At 35.5% G+C, this 12,841-nt stretch overlaps 1 protein-coding gene across 2 annotated transcripts in view; it reads left to right on the top strand.

The window, feature by feature from the left end:
• The window catches only part of ARID2 (AT-rich interaction domain 2), a 108,956-nt gene that overhangs the window by 64,816 nt on the left and 31,299 nt on the right, over nt 1-12,841 (top strand). For both annotated transcript variants that reach the window (XM_075080955.1, XM_075080956.1), the window contains 7 exons: nt 143-210; nt 8,877-8,943; nt 9,028-9,278; nt 10,391-10,487; nt 10,567-10,776; nt 11,175-11,342; nt 12,649-12,724. In XM_075080955.1, the coding sequence (XP_074937056.1) occupies nt 143-210; nt 8,877-8,943; nt 9,028-9,278; nt 10,391-10,487; nt 10,567-10,776; nt 11,175-11,342; nt 12,649-12,724 (937 nt within the window). The remainder of the gene's footprint in view (nt 1-142; nt 211-8,876; nt 8,944-9,027; nt 9,279-10,390; nt 10,488-10,566; nt 10,777-11,174; nt 11,343-12,648; nt 12,725-12,841) is intronic.

Here is a 12,841-nt window from a genome sequence, read left to right as displayed (position 1 = left end):
TTTAGTACAGGACTTTTTTTTTTTTTTAATGAAAAGGAAGCACTGGCAGAATCTCTGGTGTTGTCAAACATTTAGTTTATGGATTACTAAAAAGTCAAAATTCTTTTTTAAATTTACTAAATTCTGCTTTTTATGCTTAAAGCTTTAGGATCATTTTCTGCTGTGTTTGGAGAAGAATGGAAGGAGAAAACTGATAGAGATTTTGTTAAGGTAATTTAAAAATTATTAAAACAATTTTGAACTGCATATGGCGGGTATCAAATCCTTTAAAAAGAGACAATTATATACTAGCATGTGTCTTTTGAATTACTCTCAAATGTATTCCTTTGATTTAACTATAATAGGACGCTAAATCGCAGTTGCCATAAAATGTTTGCCTAAGCAGGAAGAAATGTATTAAGAAAAAATAGGTGAAGGCAAATGGATAAAGAGGTTGTATTTTTAATTTTTTTTCTTAAATAAAAAAAGCTTATATGTGTGAGGAAAGGAAAACTGGCCAACGGGTTTAGCAAGAGAAAACAATGCTGATTTTTGGTTGGGTTTTTTTAAACTGCCATGATCAGTAAAGAAATATTCTGCATTATGAAAATTGAGTTCATACCATAAGAAACATAGGACAAATTTAAGTAGGTTAGCAATGTGGCGAGTTTATTTCAGTTAAACTGTTTTTGCACAAGGCTTTTTTGTCTTTCCACTAGAGGGCATGATCTACTGTACAAGTAATGAAATGAGGTAAAAATATAACTAAAGTTTCTTTGCTTCCTCTTTATTCTAGGTGAGCATTTTGAGGTGAATGAGAGCATGAAATATAGCTGAAAGAGGTTTGGCATTTCAGCATATTTGCTATGATACACAATTTTGAATTTCATGTGATGATTTATGTGGCTAAAATAGAAGAAAGCTAGATTAAAATATATTTTGATAACTGTCATGGTTCAGCCTCAGTCGGCAACTAAACACCACACAGCCGCTCGCTCACTCCCCCCACCCCTGTGGGATGGAGAATAGAATCGGAGGAGCAAAAGAACTTGTGGGTTGAGATAAACACAGTTTAATAATTACAATATAATAATAATTATATTAATGATTATTATAATAATGACAATAATGTTAATATAATAAAATGGAAAAGGAAGGGAAAAAAAACCAAAAAGAACCCCACAGAAACACAAACGATACAGCCGCTCACCACCCGTCGACCAACGCTGCCCGTCCCCGAGCTGCAATTGCTGCCTCCCTCCCCCCAGCCAGCTCCTCCCAGTTAACATGCTGGGCATGACATTACATGATATGGAATATCCCTCTGGTCAGTTTGAATCTGCTGTCTTAGCTGTGCCCCCTCCCCTCTGGGCTTCTTGTGCACCCAGCGGAGCATGGGAAGCTAGAGATGTCCTTGACTAGTACAAGCGCTACCCAGCAACAGCCCAAACATCTGTGTGTTATCTCAACGTTTTTTTTTCATGCTAAGTTCAAAGCACAGCACTATGCCAGCTAGAGTGAAGAAATTAACTCTATCCCAGCTAAAACCGTGACAATAACTTATGCTTTTTATTAAGGAAAAATGTGAAGAGGCAAGCTGCTCAGTTCCTTATGAACTCACAGCCAAGTTTCTGCTCAATTGCTTCATCATCTCATATACTGAAATGTCTTACCAGTCTTACAGAGAAAGAAACCAGTATTATAGTATTATTTGTTAGGAGCTTACTCCATTTGTCTTCTATTTTTATGTAGTTCAATTTTGGGACAAGTTGGACCATAATAGTGTTAGTTAAATGTTAAGTATTGCTGAAATATCAGTGAATCGATTCCCTAACCAAAATTTCCTAGGTAAAGCTAAGAACAGAAAAGGTAATCTCTCATATTTTTTAGTATATGAACTTGAAAACATGGTGCAAATGTGCTGAAAGGTAAGTGTAGAAAATAATGCATCATAATCTTTGTGTCCTTTTTCTATTGAAAGATATGTCCAGAAGTACTATAGGTTGTGTTTTGGTTTGTTGTTTTTAAAAGCACTTGGCACTTCTGTGTTGACTTCACCGTAAACTGTCACAGACTGTTGCTGATCTAGAGCAGCAACAAGCACCATGTTTAGATCTGTAAACATTTTAAATTACACAGAATTCTAATTTATTATATGTTCATTAATTATATAAACTTAAGTAATTGTGATAGATAAGGACAGATGGTTCTGATGAATGTTTTTAACGAAGTGTTAAGTAGAAGCACTGTAACTGTAATAAGGTTTACTAATAAGAAACTTGGATGCTCTCCAAGATCTATTTTTGAACATTACAACATGTATAGTACCACTCTGTAGTGAAACACTGTTGAAGGCATGTCAGAAACTAACACCACATCTAAAAATATCTCTAATGCCAAGAATCCGGATTTTTCAGAACTTCAAGCATTTGTTTGACCCTACTACTGGAAGTAATTTATTTTGTATTGCAGCTGTGGCAGTGTCAAAACAGAAATCAGGAGAAGAATTATGGGAGCTTCATGACATAGGAGAGAGAGATTTGATTGGCAGAGTAGAGATCCTGTATCTGTTTTTTAAAATTCGCTTTTACAGCTTTAACAGAATGGCTATTGAATGTGTATCCCTCCTTTCACTGTTCACATTATCTTTTAAAAGAACATCTTTATTGTTTGGGGATTTTTATTTTGCTGCAAGTTTTTTGTGTCTTGATTTTGTGAGGCCATCATTCCAGTTTCTTCTCTACACAAATTTCTGCTCTACTATAATTAGTAGAGGTGAAAACAAGAAAGAGATTTTAAGTAGGAGAAGAAAAATGCAAAATTATGAACTAAAGTATAGTGATGGCCTAAACACACGAATGGCAGAGATTCATAGAAAGTAGGGTGGGGAAAGCAATTTCTTAAACACAGGAACTCTAAACTAATAGGAATTGAACTGATAGAAATTCTCTTGGGTTTGTAAACATTACCCTTAGACCATAGTGGATTTTTCATGTGTTGGAGTTTTGGGTTTGCAGGGGTTAGGGGTGGCTGAGAAATATTAGAAATCTGGAAGCTGTTCTGAAAATGATTCTCAGGGTTAAATTCAGGATTCATACAGAAATAATAAACTTGGATTATTGGCGACTGAATGTCAGTTTTACGTGTTCAAATGTCAGTTTTACGTGAAAAAAAATTGAACTAGTCTGTTTGCTGAAAATAGCTTTTCAAATGCAGTGAAACAAATATAAATTATCTATGAGATATGTTCAGAATATTTGATATTTCATCTATATAGCTCTTATAAACTTTTTTCCAATCTCCTCCTCCTGCTTATTAAAATATATGAACATAAACTTTGAAATTTGGATTTCATAGAGGTGTTTGTGTTTCAACATCTTTACGCGGACATTGGGGGTAACTTTTAGAATTACGTATTTATACTAAAATGTTTTGTGGAAGTTTTTAATGTTTGCTTAAAATAAGCTTGATTTAATTTTTAGTCTCTTAATCATTAGAATTTTTCAAATTAGTTTTCAATTAAGAAGAATGTCCTATGTTTTTTGTCATTATTTTTTTTCTTCATTCTGCTAAATCTTTGTACATGAGGAGTGGTAGAGCTTCACCGTTAGTATATCTCTCACTCTTAAATATCTGCACAATAACTGTTGGTTGTTTGGTATTCAGTTGGCTCTTGAGTTCTATATTAATTTATCATAAAGAATTTTTCAGTTGTTTCAGCACCAGTACTTGCATTTTTATATTCTGCTGTTCTATAATTTTGACTTAAAATCATTCTACTTTACGTATGCAGTATCATGATTTTTTCAGAACAGTCTACTAGTTGGGTAATGTCATACAAGCAGAGGAGCTTGCCTATTTAGTTGTGTCCTCCAACATCACTGCTGTTCCAGTTGAAGGTGAAGGTGGAAAACAATGTGTTTCTTTATACTAAACTTTGAGGCAGTCAATTACCTCTTCTTTCTCTCCCCCCAGTCCTTACCACATTATAAAAAATGGTTTGGAAAACTTGTAATTTCCATTATCTTATCTGCAACGCTCCATATTTTCTCACTTTCTACAGTGATTCCCTCTAAACTGAATCAAATGCTTTTACTAGTCAGTGAATCTGTTCTATTAATTATAAGAATTGAATATTATTTTAGTTGAACCTGCCGTTGTCCCTTACAGCTATGTTCATTTGCTGCTTTCTCCAATCTTGATTCTTCCTGGTGCTGTCAATAAGCTTAAATCTCTAGTTACTGGAATGACTGCATGTCCTTATATAAGGATTGGAACAATTGGCAATTAGACGGTGATGTTGTATCTCTTCTTGTTTTGTTTTGTCATTCCCAAGCTCTGATGACATCTGGCTCAGATGTTTTCTCATCTACTCCAGAAGCTTTCTCATTTTTAACTGTTTTGCTTCTCTTAATTTCTTCATGTTAGCAAGGTTCACTTGTACGTATAGTTTGTCTTTCAGGAATTACTTTTTTTATGTAGCATGCTTGTAATCAGATAGATTTAGCTGTTTCCAGGTATCTCTTCCATGTCTCCAGCAGCTGCTTACCTTCTGATGTAGTATATGAATAATTGCATTAAATTTCTTCATGCACCATTAATTTCTGTTTACTTCAATTTAAGCATTTGAATTTCCTGTTCTTGGACTTCTTGAGGCCTCTTCTACCTCTGAAATCCATTCTTGCGCAGTTTCTGTGCTTTCTTTATTGCTTTGCATAACCCTTTACTTCTCCTGGTTTTCTTTTTTCTTGTGAAGTTCTTGTTTTGTTGTCTACTTTTTTTGTGTAAGCTTAATAATAATTTCCTTTACTGTGCATTTATAATTTGAATCCTTCTCCATGTGTAGAAAGAGATCATTATGCATTTAAATGCCTGTAATACTTTTGAAATGTCACCTTTCTTGTGTCTCATGAAGATCTGTCAAGCTGTCTTGACTCCAGTTGCTCTTGTATTTTTCTTGGACAATAAGCAGTCATGATCATTGGTACATTATATGATCTGTGGATTCAAATGTCCATTGCTTGTAAGGACAATAATTTGGTTAGTCTGATTTCCAGGGAATTCGGTATAATCCTGTGCATCTTCTTCCAAAGGAACATGGCTACTGATGGTCATCAGACTGGGCATGTGAATCAAGTCTTTTACCTTTGTCCATTATCTTTTAGCATCTGGATGTCACGTAGTCAAGCACTGTTCATTTGCTTCCAAGTTTTAGCTTTTTATTCCTATTATCAGTGTGTTGCCATGACCTAAAATATAAATATAGGAATAACTATTGATGAAGAGCTTCACTTTTTCTTTCTTTCTTCTTTGTTTCTGTTGGTATGAAGTATCAGATTGCAGCTATCCATAGTTTACAGTAGAGAATAAATAACTGCTTGTGCTGCTAAATTGATTTTTTTTTTTTTTTCCCCTAGCCTCTGTGATATAAGAACGGTTTTCAAAGGGATGCCCAGAAAGCTTGACTTATCTAATGTTTTTCCACTTCTGCCTTTCCTTTGGTCAAGCACAAGTTTTGTCATGTTTTGCCTTGTTCTCTTCTAACAGATAGCCTGCATACAATCTTTGCAACCTATTTAATCCTATTTTCCACCACGTCATTTTCTGCCCAGCCCCATCCTTTTTTGGGATCTTTCCTGCTTAGACAGGAAACAAGTGCTGAGAGCGCAATCAAACCAGTCTGCTTTAATGCAAAAAAGGTGATTCAGGCCAACTCTTTCCTTTTTAAGAAAAGTAGAATGAGTCTGCAGCCTCTGAACTTAAGACATCTGAACACCTTTATGTAGGAGTACGAGATGGTGTTTATTGTAGGTAATCCTAGTGGTTTGGAAGAAGACCTGGGTGGTTTTTTTGATCATTTACTGGCAGGACATGCAATTCCAGTGTGAAGATTTGTCTGAGACATGGAAACATCTGTATTTCACCACAGTCACAGAGAATAACTTTCAGTATAGTGATAAATGCATCTCTTCTGTCTGTACGATAATTGTTGCAGCATGCGTGTCAACAGCTAAAGTCCTGGGAAATCCTGATCCCTCTATAGTTAGCAGCAGCCCATCTCTAAAATAGACACATTAAATACCACATATAATAGTTTGCGTCTTAGCTGCTTAGATTTCGGAACACATTACTTACTGATAAGCTGTTTAAGTTACTGGCTTGTTGAATAGAGGACATAGGATAATATTTCTGAGTTCTTTGGTGAGATCTCTGGAGCTTTTGCAGAGTGTTTGAAATCTTAAAATCTGCAAAGTGCTCACAGGAAGCCTCATTCGCTACTGCAGTAGGCATTTCACGGTTGCTGAAACAGACGTGACAGATGCTGGCTTTGGGAGTGCAAACCTACAGTGCTTAGCAAGCAAAAGGCTCTAGGACGCTTCAGCAGGTAAAGCGCCGCTCTTGGTGAGCGTTATCGCCCACAGTGCTTCTGTATGTAGAAATAAACACTCGAGAGAAAATTATGAATATTTTTTAATTGTTCTTTCTGAAATTGTGTTCTCTGCATATTCATGTCCTATCCTCCAGATTCTCTTCCTTAGAGCTTTAAGAGCCTTTCCAGATCTCTAGGACTCAGGGGAACTGAGGCTGTGGGAGATGCACGTTATTCTGCTGTGCTTCATGTCGGTAACAGTGCTTGTGCATATGCTCTGGGTAATCCTGAGGCAAAAGTTCTCTAGCTTGAATGGTTTAGCATCTTAATACTCACAGGACGACTGTATAATGAAACAATTTGAAGAATAACAGTTATGTATAAGCTTTATTGGATGTCCTTGTGTGTATTTCATTTTAACTTATGGAAAGGAGGCATGTTCTGTTCTTTTCTGGAACAGATTATCTCATCTGAGCTGACAACTAGCATTGTTTGTCAGATTGCTTCTTTAGGAGGGGGGAGACTTTCTCAGTTGCTCAAGCAACTAGCGTGTATCTGCTTATTCTGTGTGTTCTAGGCGAGACATACAGTTTTGCAACAATGTATTCCTGTCCTTATCTTCGAGAGTTTGAGGCTTTATCTTTAGCAGTGTCTGTAGTGTCTCCTTTTGCAAAAAACTTAAATCCTCATTTTCCATCTCTTTGAGAACATGTCCAGGATAATTTGCCTGCTAGATAGAAAAATTTGCTCCTTTATGACTTTATATTGCTAGAAGTTTTAAAATGCTTCATTTTGGACTATATACTTAAGTATTAAGAGGCAAAAAGTGGTTTATTGGAGGATTCAGCTAGGAAAATGTGATGATGCTGTTTTAACATTTAATGTGTGACAGCAGTTTTAATATTGTATTGTGATTGACGTTGGCCTCTTCCAAAGAGATTCAGGTTGAAGACTTTAAGGAGCTCTGGTCAATATTAACTTTTTAAAAAAAAAAAAAAAAAAATCCTTAACTGACTAAACAACTAATCTTCAAAAGCTTCTGAGGTTTTTCTTTTAAGTAGCAGTGAAAAGTGAAGGTTTACTGTCTTCATTGCTTTTCCAAAAGGAAATATCCTAGAGGAAAGTATGTACCGACTAGTAAATTTCCAGACAATATACTTCGGCGTGCTTTTTAAAATAATGACCGAAGCCTCTTCCTTAAATAGTCTTCTCTAAAAGGAAAAGCAGCTCAGATGAAGTACATTCTCCAGATTTTACCTGCCTGCCTTGGTCTTCTGTGGCTCCTGATGATAGCCTCAGTGTCAATTAGAAAAATCTGTTTGTCACAAACAGTAAGAAGTTAGATTTTAATCTGGCTCTTCTTGTCTTTGCTAAAATGAGGTAATAATCCTTTCTGTGCAAGTAATCGTCTTTGCTAAACAGCACTTGGATGTCATTTAGCGGCATTGCAGTGGAAAATAAAATTCTCTTCCTTCCAATTTAGAAAGTCTGTAGTATTCTATTTTTCAAGAAAATAATAGTGTCAAGCTTGGTATGAATGCTGTAATTTAGTAATTACATTTGCATAGCAAAATTTGTCCTGCTGTTCAGCTGGTTGTACTTCCCATCTTTCCCTTTTTATCCAGATTTATTTGTGGTTTTATTCTGTGATCATAGCCAAAAGAGGAGCTGTATTTCATTAGTGAGTCAGAGGAAGGTATACATTTTTATTAGGCAAAGGAATGTTTCTATTTTTTTATTATAATATACACATTAGTATGTATATATCATTATTTATTTTTATATTAATATACATCACAATGTGTATTTTTATTAGCTTGCAAAACTTAATCCCTTGATTAATTCTTGAATTTCAACAGGACTAGTGACATAACCATTTACAGATCAGACCACATATTTGTAAAGTAATTTGAATTCCAGTCTGCTGAAGCATTCTGTTTTGCTTATATTTATAAAGGTTTTTGGTGATGGTGGTTGTTGCTTCTCTCTTTTCATTGATTTATGATGATGTGGAAAACACAACAGAAGCTTTAGAAAGTCTCTCCAGATAGCAATCTGACTGTTGTACTTCTAGCAGGAGCTAAAATCCACTGAAACAGAGAAGAGTCACCATCTTCTGCTTTAGGAGTTCACTGTTGGTAGGAGGTGAAGGAGGATGAACTTTTTTTTTTTTTTTTTGTGCACTTAAAATTGCTGTATTTCTGATTGTTTGTGGAACACTGTCCTCATATGGTTTCAGTATGTGCTTCAGCAAAGTACTTCTGTGGTAGTGGTAGTTGATCATGAATGTATACCTCTGGCTCTTGAGAGGAAATGTTTCTTAATGGAAAATACTGAACATCTTGCATATCATCCCATGAGTGAAAAATATTGTTACGATTAGATGAATTAAGGTACTAGGAAATTTTTGAAGAACAATCCTTTTATATATATTTCCAATATTTTAAAGTAATAGAAATAAAAATATTTAATATTTAAAGAAATATCAACCCCTAGAAATTAAGTGTATTTTCCATTTTTTCTTCAGTTTTGGAAGGATATTGTTGAGGATATTGAAGTTCGTGATCTAATTTCTGACAGAAGCAAATCTCAAGGTGAGCCATCTTGACTAATCCTAATATATACTTGTTGATAAATATAGCAAAGGAAGGACTAAAATGTATATATTTACTTTGTAGATATTCCATCAGAAGAATGGATTTGGGAATCCTTATTTCATCCACCTCGCAAATTGGGCATTAATGATATTGAAGGGCAGCGGGTACTTCAAATCGCAGTGATTTTACGTAATCTTTCTTTTGAAGAGGGAAATGTTAAACTTTTGGCAGCTAATCGTACTTGTCTTCGGTTCCTGCTACTCTCTGCTCATAGTCATTTTATTTCTCTACGGCAGTTGGGGCTTGACACGCTGGGAAATATCGCAGCAGAGGTAATGTGTTTCAAAGCAGAACAATTAAAATATAATTTGATAAAAACAATGCTTCAGTGTTAATTAAATTAATTGCTTTTTTCCTTCATCACTGGATGAAGCAGAAAGTGAATTATTCTCTGAATTTGTAAACAGCAATTTGAAAACAGGTATTCAGGGCCAAAACAAAAATAGACTGTATGTGTCAGTTTGCTTAGAGTCACATGGAGAAGACTGTATAGGGAGATACAAGATATTAATAGTGCATAATTTTCAGTTTAGTTTCCCAGAGAAAAGAAAGGAATTTAGTTAAATTCTGCAGACTGTACATGAGCTGCTTCACTTTATAAGCTTTAGTCATAATTTCAAAATAGCATGTTGAGCAAGGGGGTGGTAGAGGGTTTTATGCCGTGTATAGTGAGCACCAGTAAGCTATTCATATGCCACTGGATATACCACCTGAATCACTTGAGGCGTCCTTTTATTTTCAAGGAGGTTTGAATGTAATAAAAGACACTATTTCAGTATGTCACATCATTGTGCAGATAAATTATACAGATTTTATAGGTAGATATGTTCAGTTATTCCATATATTTTAAAATATAACAGATAAATGGGTAGGAGGATGAGACTTGAAGTATTGGTCCACTGCTGAATACTGAAAAAAAAAAAATGGCATCTTCATTTACCATGTATCCAGCTTTTCTTCAATAAGAGAGAATGTGACATCATACGACGTCTGAGAGCTCTGATTGAGAAGCAGAAGTAGATAGAACCAGGATGAATGATTGTGATAGCATTTCGGAAGAAATGTTTGTCATTTCTCAAGTCTGTTCATTGTTGGATTATTAAAATATGTTTGTGTATACTGTTGGCTGCCTGGGAATAAAGTTATTTTCCTTATTCTGAGCAAGAAAAGTGTAAATTAGACTGCTACTTCAGAGCAGAAAAGGAGGAGAGGGTTCAAAATCCTAGCTACAATAAAAAGCACACAGGGTTCTGTTTTTGTGAAATCAAATGTCATTTGAACACTTTTGAATCTTTTCTTTTGATATGCAAATTTAGGGATTTGAGCCATTAGCACTATATGGATTGTGTTAGTCATAGATTTTTGTTTTTTTCTTTCTCATCAGCTTCTTTTGGATCCTGTTGATTTCAAAACTACTCATCTGATGTTTCACACTGTTACAAAATGCCTCATGTCAAGGGATAGATTTTTAAAAATGAGAGGTAAGATCTCTAGCTATTCTGTTGTTGTATTAGAATTGTAATTATTGCTGGTCAAAACTACTTTGTCTTTGTTCTTCAGGCATGGAAATCTTGGCAAATCTTTGTAAGGCTGAAGATAACGGTGTCTTAATTTGTGAATATGTGGATCAAGAATCCTATAAAGAGATCATATGTCATCTCACACTACCAGATGTGCTGCTTGTAATCTCAGCACTTGAGGTGCTGTACATGCTCACAGAAATGGGAGAAGTGGCCTGCTCAAAGATTGCTAAAGTAGAGAAGAGCATAGGTAAGGGAGATGACTTAAGATTATGTCGTATTCAGTGGTTTAAAATGTGGCTTTATTATGTTTGCGTGCAGCTTAGGGGAGGATATTAGAATAGGAAGTTTTACTAAAATTTACTCTCTGTGTCATCAAGAAATTGAAGATGCTGATAACGAGAGAAGCTAAAGCTTTTGAAGTAGGTTTTTGGTTTCCTGTTTTGTGGGTGGTTTGTTTTTTGGGTTTTTTTGTTTTTGTTTTTTTTAATGCCATGAAGGAAGCGTGGGGGGGTGGGAAATCTACAGAAGCATGCAGAGGCTTGCTTTCTTCCAACACATGGCAATTTTAAAGCAAGTCAATATATCCCAACAGCATTCATTTGTCTTGTCCTAATGTCATTGTCGGTTTTACATTTAATACTTTAGATACATTAGTATGTCTGGTTTCTATGGACATCCAGATGTTTGGACCTGATGCGCTTACTGCTGTAAAACTCATTGAACATCAGTGCGTTAGCCAGCAAGGAGTACCTGATGTCAGACCACAAGTCATGGATCATGGTTCTTCACAGGCCCACACCCCTGGTGTCCCAGGTTAGTATCACTGCAAGAGAACATACTCTTCTACAAAATTTCCTATATGGCTTGTATGATTTTTGTCTTCTGCAGGGTTTGTGATAAATCTACATAAATTAGTGTAGCATTACGCATAACATATGGTATCTCTTTCAGACACTTGTTCACAAAGCAAATATAAAGCTGTGTTAGTCAAAACTGTTGTGAAACAAGCTTTGGAAGAGCCTTAATATTTTTCAGTAGCTAATCTGAAAATTTTCAGAAAGTTACGTACACTGCTTATTTTAACTTATTCAGTGGAAAGAAAAAGTATCCGTTCTGGATTGTTCCCATGATTTGTAGAGAATTAGAGGTCCATTTTATATTGTGTTTTACACAGAATATAATTGGGCAGTAACATAGAGTATTTCATAGAATTGTAGAGATAAATGCACAGAATCATGCCCGTGTTGAAGCTGCTAAACAGCTTATTGTGACATGAACCAAATTTTAACTATTGTTTAAAGGTTGAAAAGTGTTTCCTTAGTTGTAAATTAAATTGTAGTTACGATTAATTCTTGCAGTTTTATTTTGGGATTGAATACTGGGACTTTGGAAGTTGATGGTACAGCTAACTATTATTGGTCGGGGCAATAGTATATGTACCTCATTCTGTCTTTGCTGATAAAAGCACATAGCCATATACCACAAGTGCACACAAGATGGGACATAGCTGTTCTTTCTGGGGAAAAAATGGAGGAAGAACCATTACCACAGACACTGGCTTGCATGTCTAAGTGTACTGTTTCTGGAATCGGTGCAGGTACCACAGTGAAAGTGGCTGGAAAGAATGTGACTAAGGGGATGAACAAGAGTGAATAGAAGGAACCAATGTGACATCACAACAAAATTTTTTACATTGTATTTTTTTCCGCTTAGGAATTGGAAAAATAATTCCTGTATATTTGTGTCTGTTGTGGTGGAGTGTAGTGCCACTCTTAAGTCATGTTCAGTACTCTAAAGTACTGAGATCATGGATCATGATCTTGGATTATGGAAGAAATACCATTATTATGAATCTGGAAGCTGTCGTTCACCAACTACTTATATGGTCATTGCACTTCAGTGGTGGCTCTGGCCTTGGCATTCCCTGCTTCGCTTTGGTAAACTGTGGTACAATCGTAGGCTGCTTAGTGCATGTTTGTGACTAGCCTTAGCTGGATGCATCCTTGCTTACAAACACAGGAGAAACTGTACCAGTGAAAGTCATGGAGTTGAAGTGCTTCATTCAGGAGAACAAAAATTGTTTCAGCAAGTTTTTTTTTCTTACTCTCATTCTCCACAGCCTCTAGGACAGCACCACATGTCGCTCCACCGCCAGGAATAGTAGAAATAGACAGCGAGAAATTTGCATGTCAGTGGTAAGTGTATAGTTCTATTCAAACACTTTGATGAAGAAGAAAAACAAAGAAAAATGCCTGTATTCATGTGTCACAGAATTTTCTAGCTTGCTTCTATTTACTATTAGACTCATTTTT

The sequence above is a fragment of the Phalacrocorax aristotelis genome, chromosome 1 (genome assembly GCF_949628215.1).
Source record: "Phalacrocorax aristotelis chromosome 1, bGulAri2.1, whole genome shotgun sequence".
Lineage (NCBI taxonomy): Eukaryota > Metazoa > Chordata > Aves > Suliformes > Phalacrocoracidae > Phalacrocorax > Phalacrocorax aristotelis.
This window is presented reverse-complemented; position numbering and strand designations above follow the sequence as displayed.